Raw genomic sequence first — 23,178 nt, 5'->3', positions numbered from 1 at the left:
ATAGATTGCAAAGTGAGAAATTAAAAAATAGAAGAGATAAAGAAACAATTGATATTCATCATTTAATATTTGATCTACAATGAGCCTGCTAGCCATCATCTTTACTACTGGCAGACAAGAAAAAACTAGACAGCCACAACTACCGTTATCTGGAACCACACTCACTATGTGATAAGCTAAAAGGGTCCTCAGATCATGTCAGTGGTGCCAAATCAAATATTGCCAGATCCCTAATTAATACTCCCCTTGAGTTGCAATGACTCAGAGGGGAAATAGTGTTTAACACCCGAGAAACACCCCCCCCCCCCCCCCCTGAATTTGTCGTCATTTCGGCTCACCCTGCGCCAAAAAGCCTGTTGCCAAAATGCCATGTACATGTTTCAGATGTGTGATTCAGACAATTCTGTGGCCAAAGAGATCAGCAGGACTACCCAGCAACTAGTATTGTTTAACCTGAGTCAGGAAGGGTAGCCACCGGGAGCTATGTAGACACAGTGCAGCTAGGCGGCATTTCTAACTAAACTCCCCCGGTATCCAGACGCTGGCAGCCCTTCTTCTTCCAGTTCTCAGAGGCTCTTGATCCCCCAGTTGAAATCGCCGTTTGTCACATGACAACAGATGGTGATTTCACTATAGGGGTAGAATGCCACTCAGAGGATGGAGGGAGAATTGCAGCACTGGATCCAGGGGAGGTGAGTAATGTGCAGGACTGGATCTTTCTAGCAGTATCATTTTTTCCTGCTTTTAGGTTTTAAAAGTTTGTGAAGAAATTGCACAGCTTTTAGGCCCTAAAATCCAGAAATGATCATACTGACAGGGAGGTTAAATGGAAATAAAGATGTCAGCCTCCATTTACCCTTTACTTCAGGTTCACTTTAAAAATTAATTTAGCCTTGTAAGCTTATTTCAGAGTGGAGAGACTATCATGATGACTTGAGTCCAGTAAGAATTACTGTATTTGCTTCTTTACAGCGCTAAATAGCCAGGTCATCCTGTTAAATAGTAGTGATGTAGCGAACATCAATTTTTCGGGGAATTTACCGCACATGTTCGCAAATCGGCTGTTCACGGTAGGCTCCGTAGACGTTAATGGCTGGCAAACGGCCGCCGACCTAAGTGCTTAATAGCAAAGCCCCCAAATGTGCTAGAAACACCAAATTTGCAGGGTATGTTAGGGAGGGCAGTGGGAACAAGAAAAAAAAAATACCTTATAATTTTTGGAAAAAAAATGATGTTAACGTTAGAGCGAAAAAGTTGCAAAGTTACTTTTCCATCCAATCATGGCTAGCATCAATCCATGTTTCTGTTACACCTACAATACCATATTCATTATCTCTCATCAGCGCAACTCCAGTTTACCAATCATATTTAAAAGGCTTCTAGCATTGGTTAGCATGCATTTTATATTATTACCACCACACTTTACTTTTTTTGTAGCACATACTGAAGCAGTAGAGGGTTTAATCACTTCCTTATGGTTTTTCTCCTCCTTACTCTTTGAGCTCCCCATACCCCCCCCCCCACCCCTCCAGCCTCTACATTCCCAGGATCCCATTGTCTGTCTACTTTTTTTTAACCCCTATGTAGTCTCTGCTCCCACCCCCCTTCCCAGGTCCTAGTTTAAAAACTTTTTTTTGAAAAAAAATGTTCCCTAACCTACCCTGCAGATTTGGTGTTTCTAGCATTTCCGAAGGCTTTGCTATTAACTGCTAAAGTCGGCAGCCGTTTAAACATTTCCCACACTCAGAACAAGAAATTTAAAATCGATTTTCTCAAAAACTATAAGATCTTTTTGATTTTTTTTCCCTCTTGTTCCCACTGCCCTCCTTAACATACCCTGCAAATTTGGTTTCTACCACGTATGGGGGCTTTGCTTTTAATTGATAAAGTCGGTGGCCATTGATTTTAATGTACAAAATGCAAACGCAAATGTTTTACAAAAACATTTGTATGAAATGTGATCAGCGAACAGCCCGAGTGTGCCAGGAACTGTCCGCTAGCAAACTGTTCAGGCCATCTCTACTAAATGGACTGTCTGGCTGTACTATAAGAAAAGACATTTTGTGTGTGCAGTATTCCATCTGCGTACACATTTAGGTGCCTGGAGGTCAGTATGACACTTAAACCAGAGCAATACCCCAATACCCTTACCTTTCTGTTCCCTAAACACCAGCTGAGTTCTTCAGCATATCACATTGTTGTAATAACCAGGGATGCTCGGATGTGCCTCATCCACGAATTCGGCAATCCGCGTGGTTGCAAAAAAAAAATCCGCATTCGGCCCCGCCGCATGCGGATTTTTGTCCGCGTCCACACAACCACGCGGATTTTCTGCCGTGAATGGCGTAATCACGCGTGGATTCACGCCCGGAGGCGGATTTTCTTTTAACGTTAATAACAAAGCCCCCATACATGCTACAATCCCCCAAATTGCATGGATTATCGAGGTGATAAGGGGCAACATAACTTCAACATAAAAAATTCCCCCCCCAAAAATTTTTCTAGAGAAAATGGATTTTAAAGTGAAATCAACACTTTAAATGGGGCTATTAATTGGTAATAAGTGGTTTTAAAAAGGGATATACGCGTTAAGCAGTCAAAGAGGTGAAGGCGAGTTCCAATGGCACTTGGCGGCGAAGGTACCGCTGGAGGAGGATGAGTGGCTGACGCCAAAAAGGCCCCAGAGAGGTTTTTGTAATTTTATTTTGTTTTTTTTTGCAGCAATTAGCAATGACATTGCAGCAGAGTTGTCAGTGGACACGGGCAGTGTGAACGCAGAGTGCAGTGGTGGTAGCGACTGAGTCAGGAGAAGGACTATGCGGGCGGTCAGTTCAGCAGCACAGAAGGACCACGGCAACATACTGGTAGTAGTAGTAGCAGCACAGCGTCATAGTGCTGGCCAAAAAATTAAATGCACCCGGTGACCCGGGCAGTGTGAACGCAGACAGAGTACATTGGTGGAAGCGAGTGAGTCAGGAGGAGGAGGACAATGCCGGCGGTCAATTCAGCAGCACAGAAGGACCATGGCAACATACTGGTGGTAGTAGTAGCAGCACAGCGTCATAGTGCTGGCCAAAAAATTAAATGCACCCGGTGACCCGGGCCGTGATAACGCAGACAGAGTGCTTTGGTGGTACCGTGGTAGCGACTGAGTCAGGAGGAGGAGTAGGACAAAGCGGGCGTTCAGTTCAGCAGCAGCAGCAGCAGCAGCACAGAAGGACCATGGCAACATACTGGTGGTAGTAGTAGCAGCACAGCGTCATAGTGCTGGCCAAAAAATTAAATGCACCCGGTGACCCGGGCAGTGATAACGCAGACAGAGTACATTGGTGGTACCGTGGTAGCGACTGAGTCAGGAGGAGGAGGAGGACAAAGCAGGCGTTCAGTTCAGCAGCAGCAGCAGCAGCAGCACAGAAGGACCATGGCAACATACTGGTGGTAGTAGTAGCAGCACAGCGTCATAGTGCTGGCCAAAAAATTAAATGCACCCGGTGACCCGGGCAGTGATAACGCAGACAGAGTGCATTGGTGGTACCGTGGTAGCGACTGAGTCAGGAGGAGGAGGAGGACAAAGTGGGCGTTCAGTTCAGCAGCAGCAGCAGCACAGAAGGACCATGGCAACATACTGGTGGTAGTAGTAGCAGCACAGCGTCACAGTGCTGGCCAAAAAATTAAATGCACCCGGTGACCCGGGCAGTGATAACGCAGACAGAGTACATTGGTGGTACCATGGTAGCGACTGAGTCAGGAGGAGGAGGAGGAGGACAAAGCAGGCGTTCAGTTCAGCAGCACAGAAGGACCATGGCAACATACTGGTGCTAGTAGTAGTAGCACAGCGTCATAGTGCTGGCCAAAAAATTAAATGCACCCAGTGACCCGGGCAGTGTGAACGCAGAGTGTAGTAGCGACTGAGTCAGGAGGACAAAGCGGGCGGTCAGTTCAGCAGCTCAGAAGGAGGGCCATGGCAACTTACTGGTAGTAGTACCATAACACCAAAAAATTAACCAAGGTAGGCACTAGGCAGGTAGTAACTGTCTTTATAAAGGCAGGCATAGTTAACAACAGCACATGCAGCAGCCACTTCATGTCCCCCTGTGTCCGACAATAGGGGCCAGGAACTCACCTTCCACCCAAGCCTGGTTGATTTTCAGGAAGGTGAGTTTGTCCACAGAGGCGTGGGAGAGCCGAGAGCGCTTCTCTGTGACCACGCCACCGGCCGCACTAAAGCATCTCTCTGAGAGGACACTGGAAGGAGGGCAGGATAGGAGTTCCAGGGCGTACTGGGAAAGCTCGCTCCAGATGTCCAGTCTCTTGACCCAGTACTCCAAGGGGTCCACGGGGCTGTCGGTGTCATTGAGCCCACTGGATGACCCCATATAGTCAGACACCATGGTGGTCAGTCGTTGCTTGTGCTGGTTGGTGGTGGATGCTGTGGCGGGCACCTCTGTTCTGGGCTGCTGCACTGCATACAGGCTCTTGATAGGCTCTTCAGGTCTCCGGGGGCGCCAGTTGCTGCTGCTGGTGGTTGTTGTTGTGCTGCTAGTGGCAATGGCAGGCACCTCTTGCTGGCTTGGCAGAGCAGTTACAGTGGGGGTGGAAGACTGGGGGAATGCTTCCAGTAGTCTGCGCACAAGGGCCTCCTTCAACTCCCTTGTGCGTTGCTCGGTGGTGGATGGCGTCATTAAGTCTCCCAGCTTCCCCTTCAGACGGGGATCAAGCATCAAGGTAATCCAGATGTCCTCCCTTGAACGCATCTGGATCACCCGGGGGTCCCTGCGAAGGCAGCGCAACATGTGCACAGCCATGGGAAACAAGTGGGCCCTACCAGCAAGATCTTCCTCGTCCTCGCCATTGTCCCATAACGCATGCCTGTCCTCTTCCTGTGCCATGTCGTTGTCCTCCTCAAACCGCCATCCACGTACAACGCCTGCTGCACTCTGCTCCTCCTCCTCATTCAGGTTAGGGACCTCCAACTCTTCCACTACCTGCTGTGAGCCCTCCTCTGAGCTGGACTGTGCTGCCATCTGCTCCTGTTCTTCCAACTGCCTCAGGGCTTCATCCCCACGCTCAATTAAATTGTCCATTGCCTGCTCCAGTAGACAAACCAAGGGCACCCACTGGCACACAGAGGCCCGCTCCTCACTGACCATCTTGGTTGCCTCCAGGAAGGGACTCAGCACCAGGCATACTTGCTGCATCAGTGTCCACTGAGTGGCAGTAATCATGGGGACTTGCTGGTTGCTGGGGACACTTGGGTCTAGCATGTAGGCCCTAAGAGCCAGCCTGTGCTGACACAGCCACTCCAACATGGCCAGAGTCGAATTCCAGCGAACTGGCATGTCGATGATCATCCGGTGTTGTGGCCTTCCATACTGCTGCTGTAAGGTGGACAAGAGTGCAGAGGCAGTGGCTGACAGGCGGAAAAAGCGTACCACCGCCCGGGCATCCTGCAGCAGCTCGCTCATCCCCTGGTAGGTGCGCAAGAAGCGCTGCACCACAAGATTGAGCACGTGGGCCAAGCAGGGGATGTGCTGGAGGTTTCCCTGCTGCACTGCTGCCACCAGGTTGGCCCCGTTATCGGCTGCCACATACCCCACTTCCAGGCCTCTGGGGGTCAGCCACCTCCGCTCCTGCTTCCTGAGGGCGGCCAGGACGTTGGTGGCCGTAAGCCTCTCCTTCCCCAGGGTCACCAATTTTAAAAGGGCTTGGCAGTGCCGAGGCTTGGTGCTGCTGCTGCCGAGGCGGGCTTGCTTTCCGGGTGCAGAGGGAGTGTCGTGACAGGACCCTTCTGCATCCCCCCTGATCCCGCGTGGTGGCACCACTAGCTGGGCTGATGCGCTCTTGTCCTCCCTCCCTTCCATCAGTGTCACCCAGTGGGCCGTAAAGGACAGGTAGCGACCTGTCCCAAATCTGCTACTCCACGAGTCCATGGTCACGTGGACCCGCTTGCCCACAGAGTAGTCCAGGGAACGGGCCACGTTTTCCACCGCAAACTTGTGGAGTGCTGGGATCGCGCTCCTGCTGAAATAGTGGCGACTGGGGACTTGCCACTCGGGGATGCCAAATTGGAGCAGCGTCCGCATGGCGCTCCCCTCCTGCACCAGGGAGTAGGGAAGCAGCTGTGATGCCATGGCCCGGGCCAGCAAGCCATTTAGTTTGCGGATCCGCCTGTGGCTTGGAGGCAGAGGCTTGGTCAGACCCTGAAAGGTGTCGCTCAGCAGGGTCTGACGACGCTGGGATGCAGGGGAGACAGAGGAGAGAGACGAACACTGGCTGCCAGCCTCAATGTCTGTGTCCTGAGTAGCCGAGGTGGAAGAGTGCTTGCGTACTACTACTGCTGCTGCTGTGGGGGATTCACGACCCTGAGGGAGGGATGATGCTGCTGCGCTGGTGGGCCTTCTGCTCTCAGGAACCCCTGCCAGCAGTGCCTGCTTCCTCTTAAAGTCCGCATACTCGCGGCAGTGGCGGCTTCTCAGGTGGCCCTGGAGGGATGAGGTACCCATCTTGCTCAGACTTTTTCCATGGCTCAATCTTTTGCTGCATAACCTGCACACCGCATACCTTTTGTCATCAGTACATTCCTCAAAGCAATCCCACACTGGTGACTTTAATTTACTGCGGCCCCCACTAGCAGAGGGTGCAGCGGAACAATGTGTGGTAGTAGTTGCCGGGGGTTGCATGGTGGTGGTGCCGGCTGAAGCAGTGTCCTGTCTACTTCCTCCACGCCCACTGCTGCCGATGCCCCTGCCTGACATATGGCGATATCCTTGCCTAGGCCGAGGTGACTCGTCATCCTGCTCTGCCTCTGACCATTCTTCCACGGACTCAGCAGGCTGCACATAGTTAGGGTCCACAACGTCGTCATCATCAGCAGCATCATCATAATCCAGCTCTTCCTCTGACTCCCCCGCCTCCTCTTCTGTCCCTACATCCCCAGACACAGACCCCTCTTCTTCATCACCAGAACTCAACAACGCTTGTGATTGTGGCCCGATCTCAATCTCTGCCACATCCGTCCCCAGTAAGTCCTGAGCTTCTTGCATCAGCAGGTTCCCAGAAGCCGGACTGAGGGACAGAACGCTGTCATCCTGGGAGGGCTGCTGACCAGAGGGTGCTGGGGTGGATGTCACAACAAGCGTGGGACGTTGGCTGCTGCTGCTGCTGCTGCTTGGAGTGGTGCTCACAGTAGAGGTCTGGGAGGAAGTCATGATGTCCATGAGTACGTCAGGTTCCATTTGCTCAACCACCACACGGGGACCAGAAACTTTAAAATACTTGGACAATGATATCCGCTCACTCGGCCCAGGCTTTGCTGCCCCCCTTTTTGCTGCATCACGACCACGTACAGCTGGGCGTCCTCTCCCTGGACGTGGAGCAGTCCCAGAAGTGGCTGAGGCAATTGAACTCCCTTTCCTCTCACCCCGCGAAGCCCTGCCAGACATGTTGCTAGTAATGAATCACTGGATGCAGTGGGCACAGTACAAGGTCACTGAAGGATGCACCAGGCACAGTACAAGGCACTGAAGGATGCAGTGGGCACAGTACAAGGTCACTGAAGGATGCAGTGGGCACAGCAGTGGGCACTGGATATACAACTAGGTCACTGAAGGATGCAGTGGGCACAGTACAAGGTCTCTGAAGGATGCAGTGGGCACAGCAGTGGGCACTGGATATACAACTAGGTCACTGAAGGATGCAGTGGGCACAGTACAAGGTCACTGAAGGATGCAGTGGGCACAGCAGTGGGCACTGGATATACAACTAGGTCACTGAAGGATGCAGTGGGCACAGTACAAGGTCACTGAAGGATGCAGTGGGCACAGCAGTGGGCACTGGATATACAACTAGGTCACTGAAGGATGCAGTGGGCACAGTACAAGGTCACTGAAGGATGCAGTGGGCACAGTACAAGGTCACTGAAGGATGCAGTGGGCACAGCAGTGGGCACTGAATATACAACTAGGTCACTGAAGGATGCAGTGGGCACAGTACAAGGTCACTGAAGGATGCAGTGGTCACAGTACAAGGTCACTGAAGGATGCAGTGGGCACAGCAGTGGGCACTGGATATACAACTAGGTCACTGAAGGATGCAGTGGGCACAGTACAAGGTCACTGAAGGATGCAGTGGGCACAGCAGTGGGCACTGGATATACAACTAGGTCACTGAAGGATGCAGTGGGCACAGTACAATGTCACTGAAGGATGCAGTGGGCACAGTACAAGGTCACTGAAGGATGCAGTGGGCACAGCAGTGGGCACTGGATATACAACTAGGTCACTGAAGGATGCAGTGGGCACAGTACAAGGTCACTGAAGGATGTAGTGGGCACAGCAGTGGGCACTGGATATACAACTAGGTCACTGAAGGATGCAGTGGGCACAGTACAAGGTCACTGAAGGATGCAGTGGGCACAGCAGTGGGCACTGGATATACAACTAGGTCACTGAAGGATGCAGTGGGCACAGTACAAGGTCACTGAAGGATGCAGTGGGCACTGGATATACAACTAGGTCACTGAAGGATGCAGTGGGCACAGTACAAGGTCACTGAAGGATGCAGTGGGCACAGCAGTGGGCACTGGATATACAACTAGGTCACTGAAGGATGCAGTGGGCACAGTACAAGGTCACTGAAGGATGCAGTGGGCACAGCAGTGGGCACTGGATATACAACTAGGTCACTGAAGGATGCAGTGGGCACACAAGAATGTCACACTGTGTAATGAGATGCTCATATGCCAGCGAGTGAGCAGTAGGCACTGGGCACGGCACAAGGTCAGACAGAATGAATGAACAGCGCTGGCAGAGAGTGGCGGCGCCGGCGGTGTGACTGGCTGCCTGCAAATAGTACAAGTGTATAACTGTCACTGGAATATGCAAGTGAACACTGCAGCTGCACTAACCTGCCTGCCTGCACTACACACAGATAATCCCCACTCCCACTACACTGACTACACTGCAGCACTGAACCTGCCTGCACTACACACAGTTAAATAATCACTAGACTCCCACACTCCCACTACACTACACTGACTACAACTAACTACAGCAATCACTCACTGACTAGCTAACTGTGTACAGTATAAGAGCAGTGTTAGCAAAAAAAAACGCTTTGTTTTTAACACAATAAATGCACTTGCTCAAACAACAATGGCCTGGAGATAATCCTCTCAGCACCACAGTCTAGCAAGGACAGAGCTTTTCCATCATGGCCGCCGCTTTATATTCAGGAGGGGAGGGCATAGCTCCCCTCCTGTGATTGGTTGCTAGGGCCTGGCTGGGGCACTCTGATTGGCCTGCAATGTGTCACTTCCGCATAGTTTGACGCATTTCCGCAAACCACGACTTCAGCACCGGGTTTCACGAGCGTGAATGCGGATTTCTGTCCGCATTCACGCGAAGCCGAAGTAGATTTTCGTGGTTGAAAATCTATTCACGGCTTAGCGTGTCCGAGGCGGAATGCGTCAAAATGGTTGTGAATCCACGCGTAAGCGTGATCACGACCTGGCGGTGAGCACCACTGGTAATAACAACTCATACAACTGAAACTTTAGAAACGCATTGCATACAATTGGTCCTGTTGTATAAAATGAGTTCTGTAGACATATTTAAAACTCCAGCATTTTGTCTTATAGGAACAGAAGGAGCTGTGTTTGGACACTCTGTAGAGACGCCCCACATACGAGCAGGACCTTCACAAGACCTCAGGTATAACTATTAAGAGTGCAGAGAAACCAAATGCCTGTTTTTCATCTTAGAATAAATGCTGTCATGTATTGTAAACAGAGCAGGATTATCCCCCAGGCAACCTAGGAAGGTGCTTGGGGCCCAGTGGGCATTGAGGGGCCCTTCTGCCACCTTCTTTGACCTCTCTCCACTTCAACTTACCCCCCCCCCTCCCAAAACTAGTGATAGGCTAGCGACAACCTGCTTGTCACTAGCCTTCTGTTCACCTTCCATAAATCAATCAGCCTGCTCCCCTGCCTCCTCCATGCCTCACTCCCCCACCTACTTCATTGCCTTGCTCCCCCGCCTGCATCACTTCGCTCCCCACCTCCATTGGCATACTCCAATGGATTTCTAAGCCATGACCCTGGAAGTACTTCCGGGTCGTGACCATCTTGGATTTCCTCTGACAGTGAATGGTGGATACACCGTTTGTGGAAGGATGAACGGGGACAAACAAGAGCAGTGTTGAGCAGCGTGGAGCAGCGCAGATGGACCAGGAGGTGGCGTGGAGCAGGTTGTATTTTTTTTTTTTAAAGATGCCGCCTCGGGTTCTCTTTAATCTAAAGATTTTGTTTTGTAGTTAACATAGCCTGTTTTGCTGAGTGGAAAGGGGTCCATAAAGATTGCGCTCCTTGTTGTCATACTGGTTATATGAGTTATATTTGGCCTCTGAGCTATCTTTTCTACCCCAGCCAGTGCTGTAAATCACAGGCTAAATAAATAGAATGTCACATGGTTTAATAACATCTGACAACCCACTGATTACAGAGAGCCCTTACCATAGATCTGAGGAACTTCCCAGCACATTATATATTTGTACTATCTGACTGGAAATAATATGTGTGATTTATGTAAACAATTTCCCCCATGCTTTTATTGAATATTGATATAGTGCTGTAATGTTATCATATATCTTAGCTCTTTACCAAAGCTAAACAGTAATACTGGGGAGTATTTTTCATTTTATTAATATTAACACTTCATCATTTAAAATACTGGAATTATTATTATGATAATTGGATTCACATATTAAAATGCCTTCAAATGCCTAAAATATTAGTGTTCTCATATGTAAGTGTAGTTAAATGTTTTACACTGACACTTTTATTAACAGCCCAGTATAATGACATTCTGTTTAGCCATGTTTTAAAGTGTACCTGAGGCTAAAGATGTTGTGGGGAACATATCATATATACATAATTGCGGGGGGGGGGGGGGGGGGGAGGCTGTGACTATTATGGCCACTGGCTACTGTCCTCAAGACGCTAATCGGCAGGGTGTTGGGGTTGGCGGTTTGGCAGTGGCTGCAGTGTATAAAGAAACTGGCGTGTATGAAGTCAATCTGGCCGGTGGGATCATGTGTTTCTTCTGCAGAGTGCCTGCAGTGGTGCATAATGGAAATCTCTTACTGGATGCTGATGTCTTCACATTTTTCAACAGCCATCTGTGCAACCACCACAGACGGGAGTTTGAATATGTAAAGAATTACAGTAAGATGGGTGGAGGAAAAGCAGCAGCAACAGGCCCCTCCTCTTCTTTTTCTAGTCGTCCTGTCCATATCCAACCTGCTCAGTCCCATTCTACTTCAAATCCCTCTGCATGCCAGGCTGGAAGAGGGTTCCAGACCTCAGCAAGCACCTCATCATCACACCTCATCATCACCCTTGTTGGTTTCCTCTGAATCACCAGTGTTCCAGCGTCAGGCATCTGTGCCAGAAATGTTGCAGAGGAAGCGGATGCTCCCTGCAACTGATCCGTTTGTTGTCAAAAATAATGCGCTCCTGGCAAGGCTACTCCAAAAAAAAATTGTAATGACTGTCGTGGAACCACCTCTAGGTCCCATGGCCTATGACAACTCCTGCTGCTCCCAAAAAAATTGTATTGACTGCTGTGGAACAATGGCCTACGACAACTCCTGCTGCTACAAAAAAAAATGGTAATGACTGCCGTGGAACCACCTCTAGGTCCCATGGCCTATGACAACTCCTGCTGCTCCAAAAAAAAATTGTTATGACCGCCATGAACCCACCTCTAGGTCCCAAGACCTACGACAACTCCTGCTGCTCCAAAAAAAATTGTAATCAGGATTGTGATTCAGCCACCACTAAAGCCAAAGTTTTCAGCAGGACTGCCAGGGAACTGGTATTTGTTTAAAAGGAAACATCCATTAGGTTTCCTTTAACATTGTGGAAATTGTTCCGGCGGAATGTGGAATTCCGCGGAATACCGTGGGAAATTGCCAGAATGTAGCGGTTGCGGAATTTCGTTATAGCGGAATTACTGCGATATCAGAAATCGCCTCTTCCGATCATCCCTACTGGTATCATCCTCATTCAAAATGCAGTGGAACCACCTCTAGGTCCCATGGCCTACGACAACTCCTGCTGCTCCAAGAAAAATTGTAATGACTGCTGTGGAACAACCTCTAGGTCCCATGGCCTATGACAACTCCTGCTGCTCCAAAAAAAAATTGTGATGACCGCCGTGAACCCACCTCTAGGTCCCATGACCTACGACAACTCCTGCTGCTCCAAAAAAATTGTAATCAGGATTGTGATTCAGCCACCACTAAAGCCAAAGTTTTCAGCAGGACTGCCAGGGAACTGGTATTTGTTTAAAAGGAAACATCCATTAGGTTCCCTTTAACATTGTGGAAATTGTTCCGGCGGAATGTGGAATTCCGTGGAATACCGCGGGAAACTGCCAGAATGTAGCGGTTGCGGAATTTCGTTATAGCGGAATTACTGCGATATCAGAAATCGCCTCTTCCAATCATCCCTACTGGTATCATCCTCACTCAAAATGTCTTGCTTTTACTGATGGCTAACATGGTACAACAATCTACTGCTACAATTAATTCCAGTTAATCCAGCTATGGGTTCGATCTGCTACCTAAAAATACAAAAAGCTACAATTTCGATTTCTTGCTCTTTACAACACAGTGCCTTTGAAGAGAAATCTAACTCTATCAAAAGACTTTAGAAGGAGAGTTGTTGAATCTTGCAAGGTTCAAAAGTGATACATAAGCACTCCAATAGTCTTGGATCTTCTTCAGTTCACAGTCAGGCATAGATAACAGATGGAAGAAATTCATTCATGTTTTTTTCTCTGCTTATAAGTTAGTGTACTGCCAAGATCAGTGCAATGGAAATCTTTTACATCTTCAAGCAAAGGCTTCCTATGGTGTGTGCAAAAAATATGTAGATATTTCTTGGACCTCCTTCACATCATGTACATGGTGTGAGTCTACCATAAGAAAAACATTGTAGCACCTTTTTTTGTAGCACCTTTTCACAGACGTGAATATTTGTTGTTATCTGTGGAATCATGTTTAAATATCAGCAAATCTAACAGAGAGGCCATTTATGTCTAACAATTTTTTACAAAGACTAATATTTCATTAATGCAAAATTCATGCACATAAAAGGTATTTTTTTTGAGTGGCTTAATAAGCAGTGTGTTGGCTGTGCTCTACAATAGAGTTGGGCCGAACGGTTCGCCTGCGAACGGTTCCATGCGAACTTCAGTGGTTCGCGTTCGCGTCCCGCAGGCGAAGTTTTGCGGAAGTTCGGTTCGCCCCATAATGCACCATGAGGGTCAACTTTGACCCTCTACATCACAGTCAGCAGGCCCAGTGTAGCCAATTAGGCTACACTAGCCCCTGGAGCCACTCCCCCCCTTATAAAAGGCAGGCAGCGGCGGCCATTAGGCTCACTTGTGTGCCTGCGTTAGTGAGAGTAGGGCGAGCTGCTGCAGACTGTCTCTCATAGGGAAAGATTAGTTAGGCTTAGCTTGTTCCTGGCTGCATACCTGTTCTGTGAACCCACCACTGCATACCTGTTCAGTGAACCCACCACTGCATACCTGTTCTGTGAACCCACCACTGCATACCTGTACTGTGAACCCACCACTGCATACCTGTACTGTGAACCCACCACTGCATACCTGTTCAGTGAACCCACCACTGCCTACCTGTTCAGTGAACCCACCACTGCATACCTGTTCAGTGAACCTGCCACTGCATACCTGTTCTGTGAACCCACCACTGCATACCTGTTCAGTGAACCCACCACTGCATACCTGTTCAGTGAACCCACCACTGCATACCTGTTCAGTGAACCTGCCACTGCATACCTGTACTGTTCAGTGAACCCGCCACTGCATACCTGTTCTGTTCAGTGAACCCGCCACTGTATACCTGTTCTGTTCAGTGAACCTGCCACTGCATACCTGTTCTGTTCAGTGAACCCGCCACTGTATACCTGTTCAGTGAACCTGCCACTGCATACCTGTTCAGTGAACCCACCACTGCATACCTGTTCAGTGAACCCACCACTGCATACCTGTTCAGTGAACCTGCCACTGCATACCTGTTCTGTTCTGTGAACCTGCCACTGTATACCTGTTCTGTTCAGTGAACCCGCCACTGTATACCTGTTCTATGAACCTGCCACTGCATACCTGTTCTGTGAACCCACCACTACATACCTGTTCTGTTCAGTGAACCCGCCACTGCATACCTGTTCTGTTCAGTGAACCTGCCACTGTATACCTGTTCTGTTCAGTGAACCCGCCACTGTATACCTGTTCAGTTAGCCCGCCACTGCATACCTGTTGTGTTCAGTGAACCCGCCACTGTATACCTGTTCTGTTCAATGAACCTGCCACTGTATACCTGTTCTGTTCAGTGAGCCCGCCACTGCATACCTGTTCTGTTCAGTGAACCTGCCACTGTATAGCAGCGGCCGCTGTAATAATTTTTCTGGTGCGTGTACATGCCTGCCTAATTTTTCTGGCTGCACTGCGGGCAGCTGCAACAACAAAAGAAAAGGCATGTACATGCGCCCATTCCCCTTCGTGATCATTACCTTGCCGTGGTGAAGGGGCTTGCGTATCACAATGAAGCAATGGCCGGCGCCTAGATGAGTGTCTCAGGGGCACACCCACGATAATAAGGTCGTTGCCTCATTGTGGTCAGATCAAATTTGATCAGCTGGACAGTCACTGTTCTGTCATTCACCTACATCAGCCAGGCGACCATATGGGCTGTAAAGCCACCAAAACCTGCACTCCCGCCATGGTGCGCACCAGTCCAGCACGGCCGTCACTACACAAACAGCTGTTTGCTGTGCGTTACACGGTGAGTTTGGTGTGTCAGTGTGAAGCAGTACCTTAATTACACTACCTGATTGATGTATACACATGCAAGATGTTTTAAAGCACTTTAGGCCTGTCATTTAGCATTCAATGTGATTTCTGCCCTTAAAACGCTGTTTTGCGTCAAATCCAGATTTTTCCCGGGGACTTTTGGCATGTATCCCACTCCTCCACCTGGGGGTCCAGGTGTTAGACCCCTTGAAACATCTTTTCCATCACTTTTGTGGCCAGCATAATTTTTTTTTTTTTGCAAAGTTCGCATCCCCATTGAAGTCTATTGCGGTTCGCGAACTTTTACGCGAACCGAACCTTCCGCGGAAGTTCGCGAACCCGGTTCGCGAACCGAAAATCGGAGGTTCGGCCCCACTCTACTCTACAAACATAACACAAATGCATAGGAGATGTTCTACTTGATTATATAAAGAGCGTGTTGAACTTTATCTATGGATTCGTGTCTGAGGGTGGGGGAATAATCTTTCTGCTAGAATATATTTCTTGTTGCCACAGGTGCCATTTCATGTTTATGGTTTATAACTCCTGTCCAGTTCCTCCTCCACACTGATGGGGTTTCACAGATTAAGTAAATCCTTAGGCAACGTAGGTAAACCTCTAACATCTACAATGCTGTGCAATATTGGTGTGCTTATTAGTCTTAAATGTAAGGTTGTTAGATGTATAAACAGTATAATACAAGGTAAATAGCTCCTCTTCTGTTTAACCCATTAGCAACTTCAATAGAGTTATCACGTTTGAGATAAGTGTGCTGCTTTTGACTTCAGTTGGCAGAACTCGTTGTGCTGTAAATTCTTGGAATGCTTTGATCTCTTTCTACTAGCATTATAGGAAGAAGCTGAAAGCAAAAGTCCTCTGTTATTGTCTCACACTACCCCCTAGTGATAAGTGGCCATAAATACACATCACAGCGGTACTAATTAGAAGCATGGAAATGTAACAAATAAGAAATAAAAAAGTGCTAAAATAAATTGGTCCAGAGCACTTGCAAGCCTCTAAATACTGTAAGTTGGCTAATAAAGGGTTAATAGACATAGGAAAATGAGTGTCAAAACCCAAACTTCAAGCCTTGTCCCCTGTTACTACCCACCACCCACCTCCTCCACCATGGCTGCCACACAGGCCAGTACACCATTTTGACCATGATGTAAAGTATTTTCCTATTTCTGTCAACAAACACAAAACAGCAACAGACGGAAGGTGCACGTGCTTTTGTCTTTATACACATGATCTGATGTCTTTCTTCTAGTACTACAATGGAGCACACGTCCTGATGATGACAGCAGGAATGCAGCGCAAGTGGCGAGAGTATTGCTATAATTTACTTTCTCATTCATATGCTTTGATGAGATTGAGAGTGCCGCACTATTGCTTTTTCTTGGATATATATAGATGAATATTACTGCCTAAGCCATGCGATAGGCACAGATCATGTGGTAATGCATGGATGACTTATCGTTGGGTATGCAGCGATTTAACTACTTCTGTCATAGTGCCCTGCATCAAATTAAGTATGAAAGTCTCAATAGACTTTCAGCGACTTAGTGGCCTCTTGTGGTAAAATTGCTTACAGCAACACTACGGTGTTGCTGACTGTGAAAGGACCCTCAGAGAACCAGTATTGTGATGTGGAAATTGGATTACCACAGGAATGTCAGGCCAATCAGAAAACTTGGAACTATTAGGACAATTAAAGAATGCAGAAGTCTACCACAGTTGCTGATCGAAAATGCAGTTTCTGCGTAAATCGAAAAAAAAATTGCAGTCTATGCCATAAGCCATGGCCATAGACTATAATAACAGCACTAGACTATGGCTATGGTAGGGATTCAATTGTGGGCCCCTCTGAGGGACAGTGACATGATTATGGTTTATGGACTTTGTCAAGTACTGAGGAAGACGTCAATGTTATATAAATACACAATGATACTAATAATGTACATGCACAACATTTTTCCAGCACTTCACAAGGAAGGTAAGAAGACAAAATAGAAATAATGACTACATAATCTACTGTTACTACCTCTGATAATAATAATAAACAGTTTTGTTTTAAAGATCAATTATTAAAAATGGTAAAAAACAAACAAACTGTTCTTTTCCATAGAGCATTAAAATAAAACCGTAAATAACTCTTGTCCTACAGAAGTTTTAATACTCCACTGGCAATCAAAAAATGGATCAGTATTGTGCATTTTATGTCTTGCACTGTTTTAATTGGACTGAAACCTCCTTGAACCAACTGCCCGTCATTTTAAAGCTGAGTGGAAATCAATCTGCACAATGAGCTGGTCACTCAACACGATGTTTGGCCACATTTTATGCCTGAAAGACTAAGCACACAATGGAGAAATTTTCCATTACTGTACAACGCAGAATGATTGCTTATAATATATTATTCACGAAGATGAGCACTGAAATGTAAGCTAATTGCATAACACTGGATTGAATTCTTGAAATAATTGTGCATTTGCTCATTTTTTTATGTTAGAAATAGCGTGTTATGCAGTGGATGTCTAGTGGAAAAAGTGTCAACTTCAGATGGGCTTTTTTGTGTATCCTATATAATAATTACCCTGTGTCGCTGCGTCCAGAAGTTATGCAGCGTCCCTGTTATTTTGTCACTGCGCGTGTGCGCAGTAATGCACAGCTGGATGGGACAAGGGAGCGAGGTGGGCGGTTGCATACGCGCGGCGGGTGTGGGTGTGCGATGGCCGCGTGCCACAGGTGTGGGCGCGCAGTGGGTGCGGGCGCGCACATGCACAGTGACTGGCGGTGGCAGTAAAAATAGGCCTAGAGCCTGTTTTTAAACAGGCTTGGGTCTACTAGTTCTAGATAATGTTTCATTATAAGCCCAAATGGGACTATAAGCCAAACTGAGGATATCACTTAGATTGGAAGCGATGAAATGATTTTTGGATTGTGTTGACCTATATATATACTAGCTGATTGCCCGGCATTGCCCAGGTATGTATGTGGCTGGTGTCGGCTTCACCCACTTTTTCTAACTCTAACACAATTACTCAATGACCAAGTTTGTGAGCTTTGTGGTCTTTGGCATCAATAATTTGCATTGAAATGAAAAAATCTGATGGGCTGTTTGTGGCTCCACCCCCTTTTCTGAATTTGAACCCCAGTCACCCAATGACCAACTGTACCAGGTTTGAGTCCTGTGCCATTAACAGTGCAAGAATGGTAGCAATTAAATATTCCCTTGAAAAGCAATAGGTGAAGCTTTATTCACTTTTGTAGGCTCCACCCACTTTTCTGAATATTAATCCCATTCACTGAGTGACCAACTTTGCAAAGTTTAAGAACCCTGCCATTAACAGTGTAAGAATGGCTGCAGTTTACATTTTCCCAGTGAAATTTGTATTTGTCTCCACCCACTGATGACCCGGCGTTGCCCGGGTATGTATTTGACTGGTGTTGGTTCCGCCCACTTTTTTTTAACCCTAACGCAAAACACTCAGTGACCAAGTTTGTGAGCTTTGGGGTCTTTAGCATCAATAATTTGTATATTCCCATAGAAATTAAACAAATCAGATTGGCTGTTTGTTGCTGCGCCCCTCTCCAGCATTTGAACCCTATCACTCAATGACCAACTGTAGCAAGTTTGAGGCATCTGCTATTACCAGTGTAAAAATGGCAGCAATTTAAATATTCCCCTTGAAAATCAACAGGTAAATTTTGATTGGCTTTTATAGGCTCCACCAACTTTCCTGAATTTTAATCTCAGTCACCCAGTGACCATCTGGGCAAAGTTTGGGAACCCTGCCTTAAACAGTGTAAGAAGGGTTGCAGTTTATATTTTCCAAGTGCAATTTGGTTTTGGCACCGCCCACTTTTTGTAACCTGGACACACAGTCAATCAATGACCAAGTTTGTGAGCTTTGGGGTCCTTGGCATCAATAATTTGTATTTTCTCAAGAAATGAAACTGTTTGTGGCTCTGTCCCCTTTTCTGAATTTAAAACCCAATGACTAACTGTACCAGGTTTGAGGCTCGTGCAATTAACAGTGCAAGAATGGCAGCAATTTTAATATTCCCCTTGAAAATCAACAGGTGATTTTGATTGGCTTTTTTAGGCTCCACCCACTCTTCTGAATATTAATCCCAGTCACCTAGTATCCAGCTGTGCAAAGTTTGAGAACCCTGCCATTAACAGTGAAGAAGGGCTGCAGTTTACAATTTCCCAGAAAAATCTGTTTTTGAGTCCATCCACTTTTTGTAACCTTGACACACAGTCACTACTTAATGACCGAGTTTGTGAGCTTTTGGGGTACTGGCATCAATATTATGTTAATGGAAGCAGTTTATCCAGAAAAGCAAATCTGATTGGCTGTTTGTGGCTCCGCCCCTTTAGTGAATTTGAACCCCGGTCACTTGATGACCAACTGTAGCAGGTTTGAGGCCTCTGCCAATAACAGTGTAAGAATGACAGCAGTTTCAATTTTCCCCTTGAAAATCAATAGGTGAATTTCGATTGGCTCTTGTAGGCTCCACCTACTTTTCCGAATATTAATCCTAGTCCCCCAGTGACCAACTGAGCCCTTAACCAGTACCCTATCCAGCAACTTACAGGTGATGGTGCAGCAAGTACATGTATCCAGTCCTCCAATGCTGCATGGTAAACACACTCTAAAGCAATCAGTAATACAGACCCTTCTCAAAAAAATTAGCTTATTGTGATAAAGTTCATTATTTTCTGTAATGTGCTGATAAACATTAGACTTTCATATATTTTAGATTCATTACACACAACTGAAGTAGTTCAAGCCTTTTATTGTTTTAATATTTATGATTTTGGCATACCGCTCAGGAAAACCCCAAAATTCCTATCTCAAAAAATTAGCATATCATGAAAAGTTTCTCTAAACGAGCTATTAACCTAATCATCTGAATCAACTAATTAACTCTAAACACCTGCAAAAGATTCCTGAGGCTTTTACAAACTCCCAGCCTGGGTCATTACTCAAAACCGCAATCATGGGTAAGACTGCCGACTTGACTGCTGTCCAGAAGGCCATCATTGACACCCTCAAGCAAGAGGGTAAGACACAAAAAGAAATTTCTGAACGAATAGACTGTTCCCAGAGTGCTGTATCAAGGCACCTCAGTGGGAAGTCTGTGGGAAGGAAAAAGTGTGGCAGAAAACGCTGCACAACAAGAAGAGGTGACCAGACCCTGAGGAAGATTGTGGAGAAGGACTGATTCCACACCTTGGGGGACCTGCGGAAGCTTTGGACTGAGTCTGGAGTAGAAACATCCAGAGCCACCGTGTACAGGCGTGTGCAGGAAATGGGCTACAGGTGCCACATTCCCCAGGTCAAGCCACTTTTGAACGAGAGACAGCGGCAGAAGCGTCTGACCTGGGCTACAGAGAAGCAGCACTGGACTGTTGCTCAGTGGTCCAAAGTACTTTTTTTTGGATGAAAGCAACTTTTCCATGTCATTCGGAAATCAAGGTGCCAGAGTATGGAGGAAGACTGGGGAGAGGGAAATGCCAAAATGCCTGAAGTCCAGTGTCAAGTACCCACAGTCAGTGATGGTCTGGGGTGCCATGTCAGCTGCTGGTGTTGGTCCACTGTGTTTTATCAAGGGCAGGGTCAATGCAGCTAGTTATCAGGAGATTTTGGAGCACTTCATGCTTCCATCTGCTGAAAAGCTTTATGGAGATGAAGATTTCATTTTTCAGCACGACCTGGCACCTGTTCACAGTGCCAAAACCACTGGTAAATGGTTTACTGACCATGGTATTACTGTGCTCAATTGGCCTGCCAACTCTCCTGACCTGAACCCCATAGAGAATCTGTGGGATATTGTGAAGAGAAAGTTTAGAGATGCAAGACCCAACACTCTGGATGAGCTTAAGGCTGCTATCGAAGCATCCTGGGCCTCCATAACACCTGAGCAGTGCCACAGGCTGATTGCCTCCATGCCACGCCGCATTGAAGCAGTCATTTCTGCAAAAGGATTCCCGACCAAGTATTGAGTGCATAACTGAACATAATTATTTGAAGGTTGACTTTTTTTGTTTTAAAAACACTTTTCTTTTATTGGTCGGATGAAATATGCTAATTTTTAGAGATAGTAGAAGCAGTAGGGTATTGTACCATGTTAGCCATCAGTAAAAGTAAGAAGTTTTAAATCAGGATGATACCATTTATTGGCTAACTAAAAATGAATAAAAATAAGCAAGCTTTCGGCCTTGCAGCCTTCGTCGGGCGTATATCCTGTTAGTTTGCAGGCTGGTGGTACAGACAGCTTATATACATGCAACATCAAAAGGGAAAACAGATATTTTTTTCAAGCATAAATACATGTCATTAAGATGCCTTAATTCAAACAGACCATCTGAATGGGGTTAAAGGTTATTAGCTAAGATAAGTATCCTTGTTTCCGCCAAGCTCACAGACCTGGGATTAGGATTGACCCAGAGGTATCGTAAATTCTTAGTTCACAAGTTCAGTTAGAATGGCTGAGAAAGGTTAAATATCATCAGTCTCATACCAATATAAAAAATTGTTGTCCTTATTCAAACTGTTCTGCACAGCTTTGAACCAATTTATACATTTTGTTTCTGCTATTAATCGATCATTTGACGTTTTGAAGCCACCCTTTAGGGCAGTGACACCATGATCATCCATGCTGTGTCTGTTGGACCGAAAGTGTGTAGAAAATGGGAGTCCAGATTTGGTATCATTAATAGTGTGCCTGTGTCCATTCATACGTTTGCGCAGAGTTTGTCCAGTTTCTCCCACGTACAGAACATTGAGGCATTTAGCACACATGATCAGATATACCAGATTGGTGGAACCACAGGAAAATGTACCTTGTACTCTTTACTCCTGTTGTGAACCTGGTATCGTTACCCTGTCAGTGGTGTAAATGTGTCTGCAGGTCCCACATATTTTTTGTCGGCAGGGTGATGTTCCGTTTTGTTGAGGCCTATTCAAAGAACTCCTGACAACCATCTGTTTTAGATTGTGTGGTTGCCGATATGACAAGAGGGGAGGTTTAGGGAAAATCTTTCTCAGTCTGTGATCCTTGTGTAAAATGGGATGAAGTTCCTTAGCAATCCTCCTTAAGATTTCCAGGTGTGGGTTGTAGGTGACAACCAAAGGGACACATTCCTCTTTCTGGTTTTGCTTATATTTAAGGAGTTCAGTCCTGGGGATGATGCTGGCTTTCCTGATTTGGGCCTCAGCCATAGGAGGACTGTAACCTTGTTTAATGAAAGTGTTCTTTAGAGTGGGGCCGAACCTCCGATTTTCGGTTCGCGAACCGGGTTCGCGAACTTCTGCAGAAGGTTCGGTTCGCGTAAAAGTTCGCGAACCACAATAGACTTCAATGGGGATGGGAACTTTGAAAAAAAAAAATTATGCTGGCCACAAAAGTGATGGAAAAGATGTTTCAAGGGGTCTAACACCTGGACCCCCAGGTGGAGGAGTGGGATACATGCCAAAAGTCCCCGGGAAAAATCTGGATTTGACGCAAAGCAGCGTTTTAAGGGCAGAAATCACATTGAATGCTAAATGACAGGCCTAAAGTGCTTTAAAACATTTTGCATGTGTATACATCAATCAGGTGGTGTAATTAAGGTACTGCTTCACACTGACACACCAAACTCTCCGTGTAACGCACCGCAAACAGCTGTTTGTGTAGTGACGGCCTTGCTGGACTGGTGCGCACCATGGCGAGAACAGGTATGCAGTGGCGGGTTCACTGAACAGAACAGGTATGCAGTGGCGGGTTCACTGAACACAACAGGTATGCAGTGGCGGGTTAACTGAACAGGTATACAGTGGCAGGTTCACTGAACAGAACAGGTATACAGTGGCGGGTTCACTGAACAGAACAGGTATGCAGTGGCAGGTTCACTGAACAGGTATACAGTGGCGGGTTCACTGAACAGAACAGGTATACAGTGGCAGGTTCACTGAACAGAACAGGTATACAGTGGCGGGTTCACTGAACAGAACAGGTATGCAGTGGCGGGTTCACTGAACAGTACAGGTATGCAGTGGCAGGTTCACTGAACAGGTATGCAGTGGTGGGTTCACTGAACAGGTATGCAGTGGTGGGTTCACTGAACAGGTATGCAGTGGTGGGTTCACAGAACAGGTATGCAGTGGCGGGTTCACTGAACAGGTATGCAGTGGTGGGTTCACTGAACAGGTATGCAGTGGTGGGTTCACTGAACAGGTATGCAGTGGTGGGTTCACAGTACAGGTATGCAGTGGTGGGTTCACTGAACAGGTATGCAGTGGTGGGT

The 23,178-nt window shown here is 46.9% G+C and overlaps 1 protein-coding gene across 4 annotated transcripts in view; it reads left to right on the top strand.

Annotated features, from left to right (window-relative positions):
- Window positions 1-23,178, top strand: part of SGCZ (sarcoglycan zeta) — a 1,116,694-nt gene that overhangs the window by 1,058,713 nt on the left and 34,803 nt on the right. For all 4 annotated transcript variants that reach the window (XM_068278612.1, XM_068278609.1, XM_068278611.1 and 1 more), the window contains one exon: window positions 9,638-9,710. In XM_068278612.1, coding sequence (XP_068134713.1) covers window positions 9,638-9,710 — 73 coding nt within the window. The remainder of the gene's footprint in view (window positions 1-9,637; window positions 9,711-23,178) is intronic.

Source organism: Hyperolius riggenbachi, chromosome 1 (genome assembly GCF_040937935.1).
Source record: "Hyperolius riggenbachi isolate aHypRig1 chromosome 1, aHypRig1.pri, whole genome shotgun sequence".
NCBI lineage: Eukaryota > Metazoa > Chordata > Amphibia > Anura > Hyperoliidae > Hyperolius > Hyperolius riggenbachi.
The sequence above is the reverse complement of the archived record's forward strand: the minus strand, read 5'-3'. Positions and strand labels throughout refer to the sequence as shown.